The following is a 16,624-nucleotide window of genomic DNA, read 5'->3' as shown; positions in this document are numbered from 1 at the left end:
CAGCCTGTATCTATCTCTATCCATCTATCTGATATCTGTTTTCTCTCTCTCTCTCTCTCTCTCTCTCTCCCTTACAGATTGAGATTTCTATTTCCCCTCCTCCATTGAGGTCACTGAGACTGCTGAGTCAGGTGGCTCCAGTGGAGACACTTCAGACCGGTCTCCTCATTTATTCGTTTGCCCCTTTTCTTACGCCGACTCGTCCGTGCAGAAACCTGACCCCCCGAGGATGAGGAGAGAGACAGCGGGAGGGCAGCCAAACATCCTTCCCTCTCGGAGGGGATCCAAGGACTTCTGCACCGCCCTGTCTCAGCAAGCCTGCCTTGCCTGCCTGCCGGCCTGCCTGCCTGCCTGCCTGCCTGCCTGCCAGTGCCCTGCATGCCTGCTGGTACTGCTACTGCAGATGCTGCAGCCAGCATTTTTGGCTCCTGTACTATAATGATTTTTATATCCATTCTGCAACTTTTCTCTCATCTGCTCCTCCCCACCTGCCCATCCCAGGCCGTGTTTGCATATGGAATATGGAGAGGTGTGTGTGGGGGGTGGGGTGTGTGTGTGTGTGTGTGTGTGTGTGTGTGTGTGTGTGTGTGTAGGTGGGATCATCTTCAATCATACAGTATATAGAGCTAGGGTATGTATGAAAGAGCTTGAGCACCACAACACCACTGTCTCAAAAGTGGCACTTAAAGCTTCTTGATTCATGTTGTGTGAACTAGTTATTTCCCGTCACACTGGTCAGACCATAAATCATCACTGTATTTCACAGTATCACTACCATGACATTCCGACATTTATAGTCATAGCTTCAGGTATAATATGGGACAAATGACAAATCGAACATGTGACGTGAAACAGCTGTTTCTTCCTTCTCAGTCACTTATGCAAAAGCCTGGTTGGGGAAGAGGTGAGAGAGGTTACGGCTGCGCTGTCTGGCTTTTCTGTGGAATTAAGAAGGCCCCTCCTCCATGCACCTCACCTACAGTAGGCTATGAGGTGGTAATCCCCACAGTAGAGAGAGACTGCTCACCCAGCAGCTCTCATTTTGCAATCACATAATCTGTCGCATGACTTCCATGGGAACTGTGTGTGTGTGTGTGTGTGTGTGTGTGTGTGTGTGTGTGTGTGAGTGTGTGTGAGAGAGACTTCAAAAAATATTTCTAATATCTTAATAATTAATCCACCATGTTTGTCACACAACCAAAAAACAAACATACAGACAAAAGAAACAAACAGACATACAAAAAATAGTCCGAGGAAAAAAAACGTTAGGCTACTCAAGAAATTGATTGCATAACAGATGCTATTCTTGAATCATACATTTCCATGTTCTTTAGCGAATTGTTTTTGATAGCAGGTGTCCAGATGTAGCCTATTGATTGACAGCTACTTGAGTGACGTCATTACGGGGGGCGCCGAGGAGTTTGTAATAAAGGTTTATGCTCAAACCAGAAGAAAAGGAAAGCTGTAACGCGCAGGAACACCTCATGCTTGGCGCTCCGGTTAATAGTCTTTCCCCCTTTCTCCAGATTATCAAGGGTTACATCAGAAAGACTGATACCTTCCTGGAATGAAAACATCTACGCGCAGTCGGCAGATAGGCTACTGTATCTTACAAATCACATCAGTGCACCATGTCTTTTACATCGCGAAGCCCTGGAAAATGAGACAACTCTTTCCTGCCTGTCCACTTCGGTGATATGTGTGGATCGCGCAGTCCCGTATAGTGATGTGAAAAAGGTTTTTTTTTTTGTTTAATGTCTAACCATGTTACGGTAAGAACTGTATCGCCGTCTCTGCCTCTTTGTAGTTTTCTCAATGGATGGGCCGGAAGATAAAAGATAGCCTGTTGTGAAAGCATGTCGTGATGCAGAAGGAATATTTCATGTGGGGTTGTTTATTTCAGCTCTTTCTACTTACTTCAGTTCATTATTCGAGGATGAAAGTTAATTTCGGTCCCACACGGGTTTCAGTGCGATTGTTCAGTTATTATTCGGGCGTCTCAGTGTTGCCACACACAAAGGCAAATGCAGCACTATTGTTTAATAACCAGCTGACGGATGGTCATTGTTTTGGGGGTAAAAGAGTTATTTATTAAATTTCACAATACACCATCAGGCGGACAGTTAACAAGTGGCCACTGCGTGCGTTTTATTTGAGAAAATATTATAAGCTTAAATGTATTTATAGGCTATGTTTTATTAATTAACATGATAGGCTCAGGTTCCGTGAAGCTATTTTACAGGACCAAAAGAAAGCTATCGTGTATTCAAATAGTGTTGTGACATTTGATTATTCCCTTCCTGTGAAACGGCCATGCAAAATTTCCGCGGAGCTGATACAGTGAGCGCCATACTAGTATACATTATTTATAAAGTTGAGCAATAGGCTGCGGCGAGCCGCTCCTTCAATCTTCCTTACCATTCTGTGCAGCATCCCTATAGTTAAAAGGGTCAATGAGAATGTGCTTATGTATTGCAAGCGCTTTTCTCTTGGCCATGCATCATATTCCTGGCAAGATGGGGAAATAAGACTGAATTCTAAGGAAATAGAATCTCTACAGGTTCCAGAAACCTTTTGATGAAGGACTCTTTTGGAACTCCCTGCCTTCAGTTCTAGCAATGAAGTCGTGAGAAACCTTTTTTCACAAAGTGGAGGTTTTGTGTAAAGATTCAAATTATTTAAGTCATCAGGGCTGAAAGGGGGTTACATTTGTTAATGTCAGAATGTTATTTGGATGTAAGATGGGCTCTTCATCATCCCTTCTTTTTGTGAGTGTTTGTGTTTGTGGATTTAATCAACATATTCGATCAATGTTTTACATGGTGCTATGATTATTTTTGAGGTTTTTTTCTTCGGTCTGTCACGAAAAACTTTTCTGCCTGCAGGAGAATGCAAGTTACCTGGTACTGTCTCGACAATGGATTACATGCACTGAGTATGTGAGTGTCTTTACCTTGAATATTTGTTCTTTACTCTTGCTCACTAATTCATGTCCTATGGATTTGCTGCGAAGGCTGACTTTGCTTAACATGTTGTTCTTGTCAGAACAGAGGCATATGCAACACATTTAATAGCTAACTAACTAAACACATGAAACACATGAAAATTCAATTGTGACAAGAGTGTGATTTAAATGTAAGTTTCTGAGTAGGTTCTGATGCATGAATATAATAAATACACTTTAATCACACTTTCGAGATCTAGAGTCATTAGGCTTTGAAAAGAAACACACACACACACACACACATACACTGTCACACACACATTCACTGTCTCACACACACACACACACACATACACACACACACACACATACACACACACACACACATACACACACATACACTGTCACACACACATTCACTGTCACACACACACACACACACACACACACACACACACACACACACATACACACACATACACTGTCACACACACATTCACTGTCTCACACACACACACACACATACACATACACACACACACACATACACACACACACACTGTCACACACACATTCACTGTCACACACACACACACACACATACACATACACACACACACACACATACACACACATACACTGTCACACACACATTCACTGTCACACACACATACACACACACACACACACACACACTGAAGTTACTGAGATAAATTTACTCCACTCATTATTTTGTCCCCTTTGTGGCAAGTTGGGCATCCTCAGTCTCACTTACTTTGCCCTTTGTTGTCCCTTTTTGTTTGTACGCAGCAGGCAATGCACAACGAGGCCAGTCCTGAGCAGGCCCTGTCGGCTAGTGGAGGTTAAGGAACAGCCTGCAACCCGAGAAGGCAAGAGGCGGCCTCTTAGATTACGGACGGATTACACTTGGATTTATTAACTCACTGCCACTAAAAGCAGATCTGATCAGGCCAAAACCGTCTGTGAGAGTTCTGTGCACGCAAGAGGGACTCAGGGATTCATTCAGAGAGAGAGAGAGAGAGAGAGAGAGAGAGAGAGAGAGAGAGAGAGAGGGGGGGAGGGGGAGAGGGAGAGGGGCAGCACACAGGGAGGCCAAGCAGGAAGATGGCTTTGATTTTCTGGGAATGTAACTCAATTTAGCCTTAGATAGATTAGAGGCAGGATTGCTCTTGTAGGCGAACAGCTGAGAGAGCGAAGCCTACAATCCTGTGCAAGGGGAAAGGGCTACTGTACCAGTGTATGTAGCAGGCGCTGTCTGCGGGATGTTGCTATGGAAACACTTGCCCTGCACCAGAGTGTTGAGTTGTCTCTCACGCTAATTCGTCCCTGGCTGATATCGGAGGTAGATGGAAGAAGCTGCATCTTAGGGGGTTTATCTGTTCAGCAACAACTTTGAATGGGTTGTGTTCAGGCCAGTTCTGATCATGTAGACAGTAGAGAGTTGACATGATGATATCTAGATTAGGTTCTCTGTTTATTTTTTTTATTTTTGTGTTGTTAATGACAACTTGAAGTCTTATTGTTTTATTGGAGTCCAGTCCAGTTTCCACTGACTCTAGTCTAGACTGAGTCTAGTTGTTTGCTATTCAAGTTGTTTGTGTTGAGATTTGATTGGGTGGAACTTTACCTGTTAAAACCCTCCCTCTCCCTCTTTCCCCTCTCCAGAGGCTGCCCTCTGAGCCATGGCCAGGCAGACATCCTCGCCCTTCCGCTACGGCTTCGACCTCGGGGGCCACTTCCAGGACGTGCGGCCCCTGGGCACGGGTGCCTCGGGCCTGGTCCTGTCGGCCATCGACCGGAGCACAGGCCAGCGGGTGGCCGTCAAGAAGCTGGTGATGCATGACGCGGTCAGCATCAAGCACGCGCTCCGCGAGGTCAAGATCACGCGTCGGCTCCAGCACGAGAACGTGGTGCGCGTGCACGAGGTGCTGGGGCCCTACGGCCAGCCGCTGCTGCCCGCCGCTGACCTGGCCCAGCTCTCGGCAATGTACATCGTCCAGGAGTGCATGGAGACGGACCTGGCGTGCCTGCTGGAGCAAGGCCCGCTGTCCGCCGGCCACGCCACCCTGCTCTTCTACCAGCTCCTGCGTGGCCTCAAGTTCATCCACTCAGCCAACGTGCTGCACCGCGACCTCAAGCCCGCCAACATCTTCCTTAACACCGAGCAGCTGCTGCTGAAGATCGGCGACTTCGGCCTGGCGCGCATCGTGGACCCACACTACTCGCACAAGGTTGGTGGACGCCGACCAGACAAGGTGACAGGAGTCTGATCGCATCTGAGTGAGGGTGTCACTCTGTGAGGTGTGTGTGTGTGTGTGTGTGTGTGTGTGTGTGTGTTTTTGTGTGTGTCCACTCGCTCTCTGCTGTCTGCCTGAGGCTGGCTAGTGAATACAGAGCAGCAGCCGTGGCGGTGGCAGTTTCATTACTCGGAATTGACCGGGGTCTGGGAATGAATTATGTTACTTCGTGGCGCAGTGTGCTGCGGGAAAAGGCAAAGAGGAGGAGGAGAGCTGTGGGTTTGTTTAACGGTTTAAACTCACTCGGCCCTGTGGCACAGGGAAAACCAGCAGTGCATACTAAAACTGATCCCCAATGGCATATCCATGACACAGTCAGTAGAAGTCTTGGCCATTTATATTTTACCAACACTTTGCTGTGAAGGGACTTACTTAGCTGACAGGGATGATGACCCATCAAGATGAAAGAGATCAGATTATTTTGATCAGATTGAAGATGCCTTATGTCATCTTATCTCTTTGCGCGTTTAAACAAAGCCTCCTCTCCAGAAGTAGAAGATGAGTTGTCATGACGAGATTGTTGCATAACAGGTTAACCTGATGAAGATCCACTGTTCATATTACAAATGCTGTGCGGTTACCATTTTGATAGCATCTGCTGCAGGAAATATTGATTAATGGATGTGTAGGAGAACTGAGGGTAGAATGTGTCTTTTTATGAGGAGAATTCAGTTTCCCCTGCTGCCCTGTCTCTGTTATTATACAGCTTTGCCTCGGTCAGGCTGTGGAAAACAGTTGCTTTCAAGGAACATTGACTCATGAAACACAAAACACACAGGGCTATCGGAGAACCTGCTCACTTAACCGTTCCTTAAGATATATATTATTATGACCACCGCGCAGCGAAGCGGCGGTCATATAGGTTTTTTTCTTTTCTTTTTCGCATGTCCAAATTTCCGTCAAGGATTCCCGGGACACTGTAAGACCGGGGTACACGAAACTTGGTGGGCATGTAACCCCACATGGATAGCATGGAACCTCCTGTTTTCGTTTTGATCTGTAGCCCCCCCGCTGGACTGGACCCCCTGAAAGGAGGGTAGGGCAGACACAGTTTTCTGTGAATATCTTGAGAACCGTAGGGCCTAGGATGACCAATTTTTTGCGTATGTTTGCCTCCTGTCATGTAAACCCATTCCATATGCACACGTGCATAAACAGATACACACGCACACACAAACATTCACAGTAATCCTACGTATGACACATACTCACACAGTAGACATATATACGCATGCATGCACATGCACACACACAGGCACATAAACAGGCAAACACACAAACACATGCACGCGCACACACACACACCCACACACCCACACACACATAAATATAATATACATGTACATGCACACAATTCAAGAATTTCTCAGAATTATGAACAGACAAGATGAGGGTGGGGTTGTATAAAATGTATATTACATGTGAAATCTATGAACTAATCATGTTTTGGTACTTGTTGTCTAGCAGATATCAGTGAGAATTGAGTGTGCATAATGCAATTCAGTGAGACAGTTAGAATCATATATGCCTTTCAGCGTGACTTATTTTTGTGGAAAACATGTGCTGGACTGGGCGGCGGTCATATTTTGTACCGTTCTGTGGTACATCTAGTTATTGTACACCAAGATGCACTCTTGTTTTTTTGTTTTTTTTTGAACAGCACAATATGCAAACTGTAGCTTTAATCACTAGGCCAAATTAACATTCTTTCTCATTAGGCCTCATGCAGACATTCTCATGGCAAGAGGATAAATCTTCGCTACCCAGATGTAATGGACCCTGCCATGGCACTGCAATAAGCAATAAAACCAGAGAGCCATTAGTCTTATGCAAGCTTACAGCGAAGTGAGCTATGGATGGGATGCTGGGGGGGGGGGGGGGGGGGTCCATATGGGATTAAGCCTTTTATGTCTCTCCCCTGAGTTTATAGGTTTGCACATAAGTGTCTAAGAAGGGGTAGATGCTGTTGGTAAGACTGAGTCTCTGTTTGAAGACCAGACTGTGGACTCAACAGTTCAATGCCCTGCATTTTAGCATTCTGAATTCTGTATTAGGCCTACTTTCAGAGGGCTCTGGTGAGCATAATTCCCACATTTGGTTGTATTTCCTCAAATAGATTTGTAATCTCTGAGCTATGCCATAAAGCATGTTCTTAGCTCTACTGTTCGCCCCTAATATTTTCTTTGTGATGTTGTTTTCACCCTGATAGCTCTAGTGCTAGCAGTTAAAAACTTGGGCTGGCCCTGGAGGTAACAAGTATATTAGTAAGCATAATTTAGAGTAAATTAACATCAGTGTTACATCAGTGCCGTGGAAACAACAACGGTTTAGAACACAATTTCCGTGAATTAATACTTTAATAACCTCATCAAACATTGTCATATAATGTTACACAATAATCAAATTGAATCACTCCCGCTGTCTGAAGAGGATTACGGCCTGAAAGATTAATGTGCCAATTTTCTGGCTCATTGTGCAGGTTTATTATTGCCGGGGAGCCCTCTGTGTAACTCTATCAGAGCAGAGAAGGCCCTGTGTGAATGGGGGGCTTTGTGCACGGGGACAGGATGAGCTGGAGCGGAGCTGCACGCGGAGGGGAAGGTTTGGACATGGACTAGGGTTGGGCATGGTGGGAGCTGGCAGCCGCAGAGGAGGAGGAGGAGGACGAGGAGGAGGAGGAGAAGAAGGAAGGGAAGAACAGACCGGTCAGCGTGCAGCCCCAGGGGCCACAATGGGCCACGCTGTGCAACAGATACCGAGGTCAGACAAAACAGCCATTATACACAATTTGGATGTGTTATGGAGGCAAAAGAAAAGCTTTGACACATTGTGACAAAGCCGCCAGTGTCCGAATGGCCCGCGTTGGTACAACCACGCTGATATCCACGCTGCCACACACACACACCACCGACATTTCTCCAAAAAAGAAGCCCTCGATGCTGCCCTGCAGCAAAAAAAGTGGCCAAATTTCGTGGATTGGGCTTTAGCAGCTGTGTTTCATAGTGCAGAGCTGGAACAGCTCCAAAAAGTCAGTGCTCTTTATGCATTCCTCCCCAGCACTGGAGCAGGCAGCAGAGGCACCAGCACTTCTGCTAGTCATTAAGAGTCCATAGTGCTCACAGTTTTACAGGAGTGGACACGGAGGCCCTGCACCAGTTGAGACCCAGTGTGAAGAGAGAGAGAGAGAGACAGAGAGAAAGGGCCTGTGTGATAGTCACTTGGCAGCCTGTGATGGACAGAGAAAGAGGAAGTGAGAGAGAGAGAAAGAGAGAGAGATGGTTAATGGGATAGTCGCTCGGCAGTAACCTGGATCCAGCCTCCAGGCTGGAACAGGAAGCTGAGCATGTGTCAGAGATCAATGGCCTCCCTGACAAGCCTCCTGTCGCCCCTACGGTAGTGTTGCCTCTTCAAACAAACAGCGGGTGGGTGCAGCGCTGCAGTGAGCGAGAGTGTCTCGGGTAAACAAAGTGTTTTTTGTGCCACACATCCCAGCGAACACTGATGAAAACATAGCTTTTGTTGTAGCGTTGTTGTATTAACAAGCTGTGATAAACGCTCTAATGCCATTCAAAGGTGGGTCTATACCGTTTATGTTTATGGAGATAATACATACAACTGTTGAACGTTATAAGACCATTTTAATGCCCTTCTAATTTAGTTGCATTTTGATACTTTTTTTGCACTGTTGTGTATGTTGTGTGTACATTGGCATGATACAACTTTGATATATCACTTGGAAACGAAGTGTGGAGAGACAATAAGCTGCCGCCTGCCACAGGAAGCGGCATCGCAGCGTGTGGCGCATATTTGTGCCAGCTCAACTCCCCGTTCCTCCCTGCTGAGTCTACCCAGCCAGAGCCCACAAATAATTCATCACCTGGACTCGCCGTGCGTGGGAGGTGAGAAAGGGGGGGAAGAGGAGGAGGGAGGGAAAGCGAGAGGTAGAGGGAAAGAGGGTATAGTGAAGGACAGAGATGAAGGGATACAGACAGAGGTTGGCTTTGGGGGGCAGGAGGTGTGTGGGTGATGGGGTCACTCCGCTGTCTCCCTCATGAAACATTGAGTGGCACTCCGTCAGGTTATTGTCAAGCAAAGCCGCGGAGGATTAGGAGGGCAGGCTAATGCACACCCCGCGCGGCGGCGCACAGACAGGCTCAACCTGAGAGGCTAGCGGCTGTCAAGGCACAAGGATGTGTCCTTTTCTCTTGCTTGTCTCACATCTGATAAGTGCAGACGCCACCAGTCGGCATCGGTGCTTTTTGGAAGTGTCTCGGAAATGGTGACTAGGGAGGAGAGGAGGAAGGGAGGGAGAGAAAGAGAGCAAGTGTTTCTTTGACTTTTTTTGAAGCTTGTTTCTGTCACTCATTAGGTGGCACTTCTCCCTTTGTAGTAGGGCGCTGTTGTCCAAAAATATCACCCCCTTTTTCTCCGCAGTATGACAAGCAGCATTAGAATATTTCCTGTCGAGATAATCATTTGATCATCACTCATGCCTTCATCTCCTGTTTCTTTATTCTTCCTTTTAACTCTCTCCCTCTCTGTCTCTGTCTCTCTCTCTCTCTCTCTCTCTCTCTCTCTCTCTCTCTCTCTCTCGCCCCCTCATTTCACCTCAGGGGTACCTGTCAGAGGGCATGGTGACAAAGTGGTATCGCTCTCCTCGCTTGCTGCTCTCCCCGAACAACTACACCAAGGCCATAGACATGTGGGCGGCTGGCTGCATCCTGGCTGAGATGCTCAGCGGCCGTATGCTCTTTGCAGGTACAAAGCCTTCGTTGCCTGTGGAGAGATGCAGGATGCGATATATGTGGTGGTTTGGATAATGTGATTCAGACTGTGCTCCAGGTCACAGCTCCATGACTCTCTGTAGATTTGTGAGGGTGATACAGTCGATGAGTGGGCTGTGGCAGACCATATAGGGTTATTGTCTGACACGTGTATTTTTAAAAATGAAAGCTTGTGTTCATGTGGAGTATGCCACATAACAATGAGCTGATAAAAAACAGAGAACACTTTATCCCCTTGACTATATACTACTGGTACACCAGCCATACACAGCCAGGCCCTCTGTACTTATGGCTGTATAAATAGACAACACGTCCACATAAATGGTAGAACAGAACAATTTACCCCATCTTGCTCATATCATGTTCATGTTTCTACCATGCACTTATGTCTTACGGGGTGTTTTGTGTGTGTGTGTGTGCGTGCGCATGTTTTTTTTGTGTGTGTGTGTATGTATGTGTGTGTGCGCATGTTTTGTGTGTGTGTGTGCATATATGTGTGTGTGTGTGCGCATGTTTTTTTGTGTGTGTGTGCATGTGTGTGTGTGTGTGCGTGTGTGTGTGTGCGCATGTGTGTGTGTTTGTATGTATATCTTGGTCTACATTGGGGTCCCCAGGGGCCCACGAGCTGGAGCAGATGCAGCTGATCCTGGATACGGTGCCGGTGGTGCACGATGAGGACCGGCAGGAGCTGCTGAAGGTCATGCCCTCTTGCGTCAGCCGTGGCTGGAAGGTCAGGAGGTCGCTGCGGGAGCTTCTGCCGGAGGTGGACACAGAGGGTGAGGGTGGATGCTACTGCCAGTGGCTAAAAATATCACACTCTCTCTCCCTCTCTCTCTCTCTCTCGCTCTTTCTCGCTCTCTCTCTCTCTGCCTCTGCGCTTTTTTTGCTACACTGCCCGCTGCTTTTGAAGAATCAGTATGCAGCTTACGCAACAAGATGAGCTAAGCGCTTTGTTAGTTTTAGTGCCATGATAATCAATCCAATTGTGAAGGCAACTCAATTTTAGTTGTATTAGAGAAAGCATCCAAGAGCAAGCAAAGAATGCCTCTCCTTTCTCCTGCTTTCCTTAGCTCTGATTTGATTTGATTTACTGCTTTTGATTTTATTCTGTTTCTGATTTTACTCTGATCTGTGCTTTTTTGAAAAACTACCATGCCATCTTCAAATGTCCTGTCCATGATAAAGGATTGTCTTTGCTTTTCTACGCACGTACCTCCCTGTATAGCCATCTGCTTCCTAGAGCGCATCCTGACCTTCAACCCGATGGACAGGCTCACGGCCGAGGCGGCCCTGGCTCAGCCCTACCTACAGCAGTACTCATGTCCGCAGGACGAGCCCACATCCCTGCAGCCCTTCCGCATTGAGGACGAGCTGGACGACAAGATGGTCACCGAGCACAGCCCTGACACATCCCTACACTGGCACAGGTAGCTGAGTCAAGTCAAGTGCTAGAGTTTCATATGCACGTTGCATAATGTGTTCTGAGATCCTGGAGGTAGTGCCGTCATGGGTACAATTCAGGTTAACCTGTGATATTTCCTCTCAGCTTTGACCTCACTCATTAGTGCAATGTTTTGGTTCAAAGATATCACTGATGAGTAGCCTGACGAGCCAGATCCACATCAAGATGTAGGGTCTGGGAACTTACCATTAGCGCTGCTCAATCCGAGGGGCGGGATAAACCGTTGTCTTTCAAATCTCCTCTGCACGCAATAGGATAGCAGTGCAACTTAGTCCCATGCATTTTCCCACCAGCGGAGCTAGTTGGCTAGTTGATCGAACTTTTGCCAATTAAAGGAGAAGTTCGGTGTGATATTGACCTAAAGTTTGTTGAAACATGATACCGAGTGTGAACTTTTGTCTCATAGCTCATCTCGGCTTGTCCCCTGCACTCCAAAATCTGGCGCTAGTTAGCCGATGCTACCAACAGGTTTTCGATGGGGGTGCCTCGGGCATCGGCCTAGCCATGCAAATAAATCACTGTTTTACACCATTTATGAGGCTCAAAGTAGCTCCACATTTCATTGGTAGACTTCCGTAGATGATTTATACAGACAGTACCTTCAGGAAGTTTACCGTTCACCGCCGCCATCTTGAATTTAGTCACGATAAGTTGAGCGACGACTACGAATGAACAGGTATGATAAGGGATCAGATTCCAAAAATAATTCTGTGGAAATGAATGGATTCCAGTTGCTTCCAGTAGCAGCAACTGGAATCCATGCATTTCCACAGAATTATTTTTGGAATAAGCCAACGGAGAGTTGCTAGACTACCCTGACTGCAAATTACATTTGCTGCCCTAGGGTGTGTCTAGATTTCTAGGCTAACTGATGAGCACATCTATACACAGAATAAGGAGGAGAGCGTTCACTTTGGCGGTTCCATCTCCGAAAGTGTTGCTCTGCATTGGATAACTGCACGCATAAATACTCTGAGAAAAGAATCTGTGGAAAACAACAGATAAACTGGTGACAGGTTGTGAACACGTCTCTCTGTGTGCACACTCTCAGATAGTTTGAAATAACGGCTGCTTCACGACTAAAATGGTCTTTTATTTTTAGCTCACAGTGAGACACTTGTAGCAGGCTCAGTACCCAGGCTCAGCAGTGTGAGGGAGAGAGGTGGGAAACCTTACTCTTCGTGGAACTATAACAGGCAGAACATTTTAGACAGAGTGCTCTGATCTCTCAACACTCCTATATATATATATATATATATATATATATATCCTTGTAGATGTAGAAATGAGTCTCGACTCATAATGGCAATGTCATAGATCTATTCCTGTGATATAGTGTAAGATTGGGAGATGTTGGTTGGAAATGGAGACCATTCTCAGTAGACTTGTTGAGACTTCATGGCAGTTAAATATAGCACCACATTAATTCTCCCCTTAATAACATCTCTTGGTTAATGCCCTGACAACATCATTGTCGTGTCCTTGTTGTCGTCCCTCTTGCCATATGGCTATTTATTAGACTGCTGAGCCTGAGGTAAACAGGGCAGAAACTTTTAAGAGATTTATTTTGCGTGAATTAAAGACAGCTTCAGGAGCTGACTTTTAAAATTCAAAGAAAGAAAGGAATAGTCCATGAGCCAGCTGAGAGGTCGGTGCCACGAGAGGGCACTAAACCAAACCTGTTTTATTTTGTTTGTCTATGTCCCCACATGACAAAAATGTGTGATGGGCTTTCCAAACTTACAGCTGAAGATTTCTAGAGCCTCTTAAGTCAATTTCCCATTGAAATGAATGGGATTTTATGGTTTTAGGTGAAAAAAGTACACCTAATACATTTTTTTCTGTACCATGAAGGGAAAACTGATTAAAACGTATAAAACATACATTTTCTGAAAGATTATACCCTCAGGATGTGATGAAATGAGACATGTCCCACTCTCCTCATTAGTATGCTGCCCATGCAAAATACAGTACATTGGGTATTGGTAAATAGAGTATATGGCTGATATATTTTGGGCTGCACCATGAAGGGAAAACTAATTAAACCACCTAAACAATATATTGTCTGAAAGCATATACTCTCAAGATGTGAACTAATATGGGTTTTTACATTCCCCACCTTCCTCATGCATAATACATTGGGCATACATTTTAGCAGTTGTTTTTTTTTTTGTCATACACTACCTCTATATTGAGTACTCTATTAAGCTTCAGCTGTCAGTCCCAGATGTCCATCATGCATTGTTGTGTTCTAGAGTAGACAAATATTGCTATCAGAAAATAACAATAAAGTTTGGTGCCCTCAGTTGGCACCGATCGGCCCAAAATAGGCCTCTGGCTCATGGACTAGAAGGAAGAAAGAGTGGATGAGAGAAAGAAGGAATGTAATCACAAAAGAGGGATAGAAAGAAACGAAGTTAAGAAACAGAAAGAAAGGAACAGGCAAATAGGAATGTCGGATGCTAAAAGTTCTGATACTGAAGTCTTGTTGTTGCAGGTCGGACACCAGCCTGTCGTCTGACACATGCTGGCCGCAGCAGGAGAGGTGTGACTGCATGCAGAGCGTCTCGGAGATGGGCGACCCGGATGAGGAGGAGGTGCAGCGGGACCCCAGGGCCAGCTCAGGCACGCTCCTTGGGGAGGCGCAGGTGGACCCGCGCAAGTACTCGCACAGCAGCTCGGCCGAGCGCTTCCTGGAAGGCTCACACTCCTCCCTGGAGCGTGCCTGCGGAGGCGGCACGGGCGTCTACGGCGAGCTGGACTGCGGCCGCTCGTGCGACTACAAAGTGGGCTCGCCGTCGTACCTGGACAAGATCGCGTGGCGCGAGGGCAAGCCCCAGAACTACTCCGAGCCCAAGCTCATCCTGGACCTGTCGCACTGGAGGCGCAACGGGCGGCCCAGCCCCCGGAGGAGGAGTAGTGCAGAGGAGGAGGAGGAGGAGGTGTCAGCGTTGGCCCCCGAGGAAGAGCAGCCGGGGGACCTGTTTCAGGAAATTTCGCGCTGGGTGGAGAGCACGCAGTCTCGGCTGCACTCGCCCAGCCCGCCTCAGGAGACCCCCGTCACACCCAACTCACCCCCGCTGCCCCTCTCCCCCACGCTGCTGCCGCAGAGCGCCCTCGGACGCCACAGTGCCGCCACCATGCTGCTGCGCGCCACCCCTGAGTTCATGCAGGAGGAGGAGGAGGAGGAGGAGGAGGAGTACGACGATGACGACGGCAGCAGGAGGATCAGGCCCTGTCGCTTCACCTCCGCTCCCCCCTCACTGCTGCCATCCTCTCCGTCGTCCCCCACGCCAGGCCCCTCGTTTGCCTACCCCCACAGGACCCAGAGGACAGGTGCTACGCCCCCTCCTCAGACGCCCCCTCCCGCCGAGAAGCTCCAGTCGCCGTTCGATCTGGATATGTTCATCTCGCGCGCGCTCAAACTGTGTGGCCAGAGCGACGGTCTGGGAGGCTCCGGTCCGGCCGCAGCCAAACGGCCCAACATGAATGTTGTTCCAGGGCTGGCGGACCACCGTCCGGCCTCGCCTGGGCGCAAAGAGCACTGGTCAAGCATGGCCCAGTGAAATGACTCTGAGGCTGGTGATGTGTCTGGTCTCCTGTCTGCAGTAAGTAATGGCTTCATTGCTGAGAAATGCCACTGCGATGAAGCAACAACACTGCTTGAATCAGTCCAAGAAAACTAGGATAGGTGTTTTCAGATCACACGCTGTTCCTTCCAGGCACGTATGTGGCGCGTAAGCAGCATGTGACTGATAATGTGCATGATAGGAATGATGATTTGCAAAGTTCCACTTCAAGTTTTAACAGAGGGAAGATCATGTTGCCTTTAGGTGCTTCTGTGTTATGCACAAGATACAGTACAAAGCTGATTTTTCTCCAAACATCATTTCTAAGAAACAGTAACAAAGCAGTATGACATCTTATGGAGAGTAGACAAATGTATTCTGACTACTCAAAAAGAGGATGCAAACTGGTATTGGTAACACTAAATTCTGAATGCATTTAACTTTATTTACTGGACAGTAGGATTGTAGCATTTGAACTCATCTCAACCCAAGAGAACTGCTTGGCTATCTGATGCTGTTAATATCACTGTAATGTTACACTGTTAACATTATTGCTGAGCTTCCCACACTGATACTGTGTAAATTTGTACATTTACTTTAGAAGTTGTGTTCCAGCTATATTGAAACATTCCTTATCTGATGTTTGTTAGTGTTTGGCAGTGGTCTATAATATGGTTTTACCGTTATACCATTTTAAGAGTGTTTTGTTGGAGCTTTCACCTCTAGCCCTGAAGCAATATTTACAATCTTTCTTAGAAGGCCACAGCGTATTTTATTGCAAATAAAAACCCAAACGCCGAAATGCTGCAGCCATCTCAAAAGATGAACAGTACAAGAACAATCTGCATAGACATGCATTGATAATGCACTCTCATACCATAACTCATGTCACATGATCCAGAAGATGAATTGGTTTAATCACACTAAAGGTTCTTTAAGTCTGAAAATAAGTTTTAAACTTTCTAGATAAACAGCTGAAGATTTTTGAATCCATGCAAGGTAATGAGAAAATGACATATAGGACTACATCAGGTTTCTGAAGAGCACAGTCTACAAGCACTGCCAGATCAGTACAATGGATCTCCAAGGTAGAATACTCTGTAATAGAGTAATTGAGTCATGTCATTGCTCATTTATGCCACTCAGCAATAATATAATAATATGAATTATAGTAATATTATCATAATTATCATAATAATTCTAACATGATTGCTTTGATTGATTTTTTTTTTTTCCAGAAATAAACTGACGTGCCTTTGTGTTTTCCTGTGCTTCCAGCACAATTTTTTTCTCATTTTTTGCATGGTACGTGGAATATTGCTTTAGATCTGATCAACTCTTCATGACATGTGTGACATATTTGCTGTTGGTACTGATATGTAATCTTACGAGTTCTACCATATTTTGTCCTTTGGATGTAACATCTTTTGTGGACGTCACATGACGTTTTACTCTGTGCAGTTTCTACTTTTGCTGACAAGTGAAAATTAAAATTTGCTGATATATTTTGTTGGAAAGTGTTTGTTCAATAAACGCTGACATCAGTA

At 46.3% G+C, this 16,624-nt stretch overlaps 1 protein-coding gene across 11 annotated transcripts; it reads left to right on the top strand.

Annotated features, from left to right (window-relative positions):
- On the top strand, window positions 1–16,624 carry mapk4 (mitogen-activated protein kinase 4). 11 transcript variants are annotated; one of them, XM_048243611.1, is made up of 8 exons: window positions 1–388; window positions 2,886–2,939; window positions 3,758–3,834; window positions 4,631–5,196; window positions 9,876–10,020; window positions 10,661–10,822; window positions 11,272–11,473; window positions 14,006–16,624. In XM_048243611.1, exons 4-8 carry the CDS (start codon window positions 4,648–4,650, stop codon window positions 15,072–15,074), a joined length of 2,127 nt encoding a protein of 708 aa, XP_048099568.1. In that variant the 5' UTR covers window positions 1–388; window positions 2,886–2,939; window positions 3,758–3,834; window positions 4,631–4,647; the 3' UTR covers window positions 15,075–16,624. The 11 variants fall into 11 exon arrangements, with proteins under 11 accessions (XP_048099568.1, XP_048099560.1, XP_048099562.1 ...); XM_048243603.1 differs by lacking the exon at window positions 1–388 and adding an exon at window positions 421–529 and having other exon boundaries at window positions 3,755–3,834; XM_048243605.1 differs by lacking the exon at window positions 1–388 and adding an exon at window positions 622–981 and having other exon boundaries at window positions 3,755–3,834.

Source organism: Alosa alosa, chromosome 5 (genome assembly GCF_017589495.1).
Source record: "Alosa alosa isolate M-15738 ecotype Scorff River chromosome 5, AALO_Geno_1.1, whole genome shotgun sequence".
Lineage (NCBI taxonomy): Eukaryota > Metazoa > Chordata > Actinopteri > Clupeiformes > Clupeidae > Alosa > Alosa alosa.
The sequence above is the reverse complement of the archived record's forward strand: the minus strand, read 5'-3'. Positions and strand labels throughout refer to the sequence as shown.

Excerpts from the sequence above, each read along its gene's own strand:
- mapk4 (XM_048243611.1), top strand. The coding sequence starts at position 4,648 with ATGGCCAGGCAGACATCCTCGCCCTTCCGCTACGGCTTCGACCTCGGG. Across the intron at positions 10,823-11,271 it reads GCCGGAGGTGGACACAGAGG|CCATCTGCTTCCTAGAGCGC; the intron begins GTGAGGGTGGAT and ends CTCCCTGTATAG. Across the intron at positions 11,474-14,005 it reads ACATCCCTACACTGGCACAG|GTCGGACACCAGCCTGTCGT; the intron begins GTAGCTGAGTCA and ends TTGTTGTTGCAG.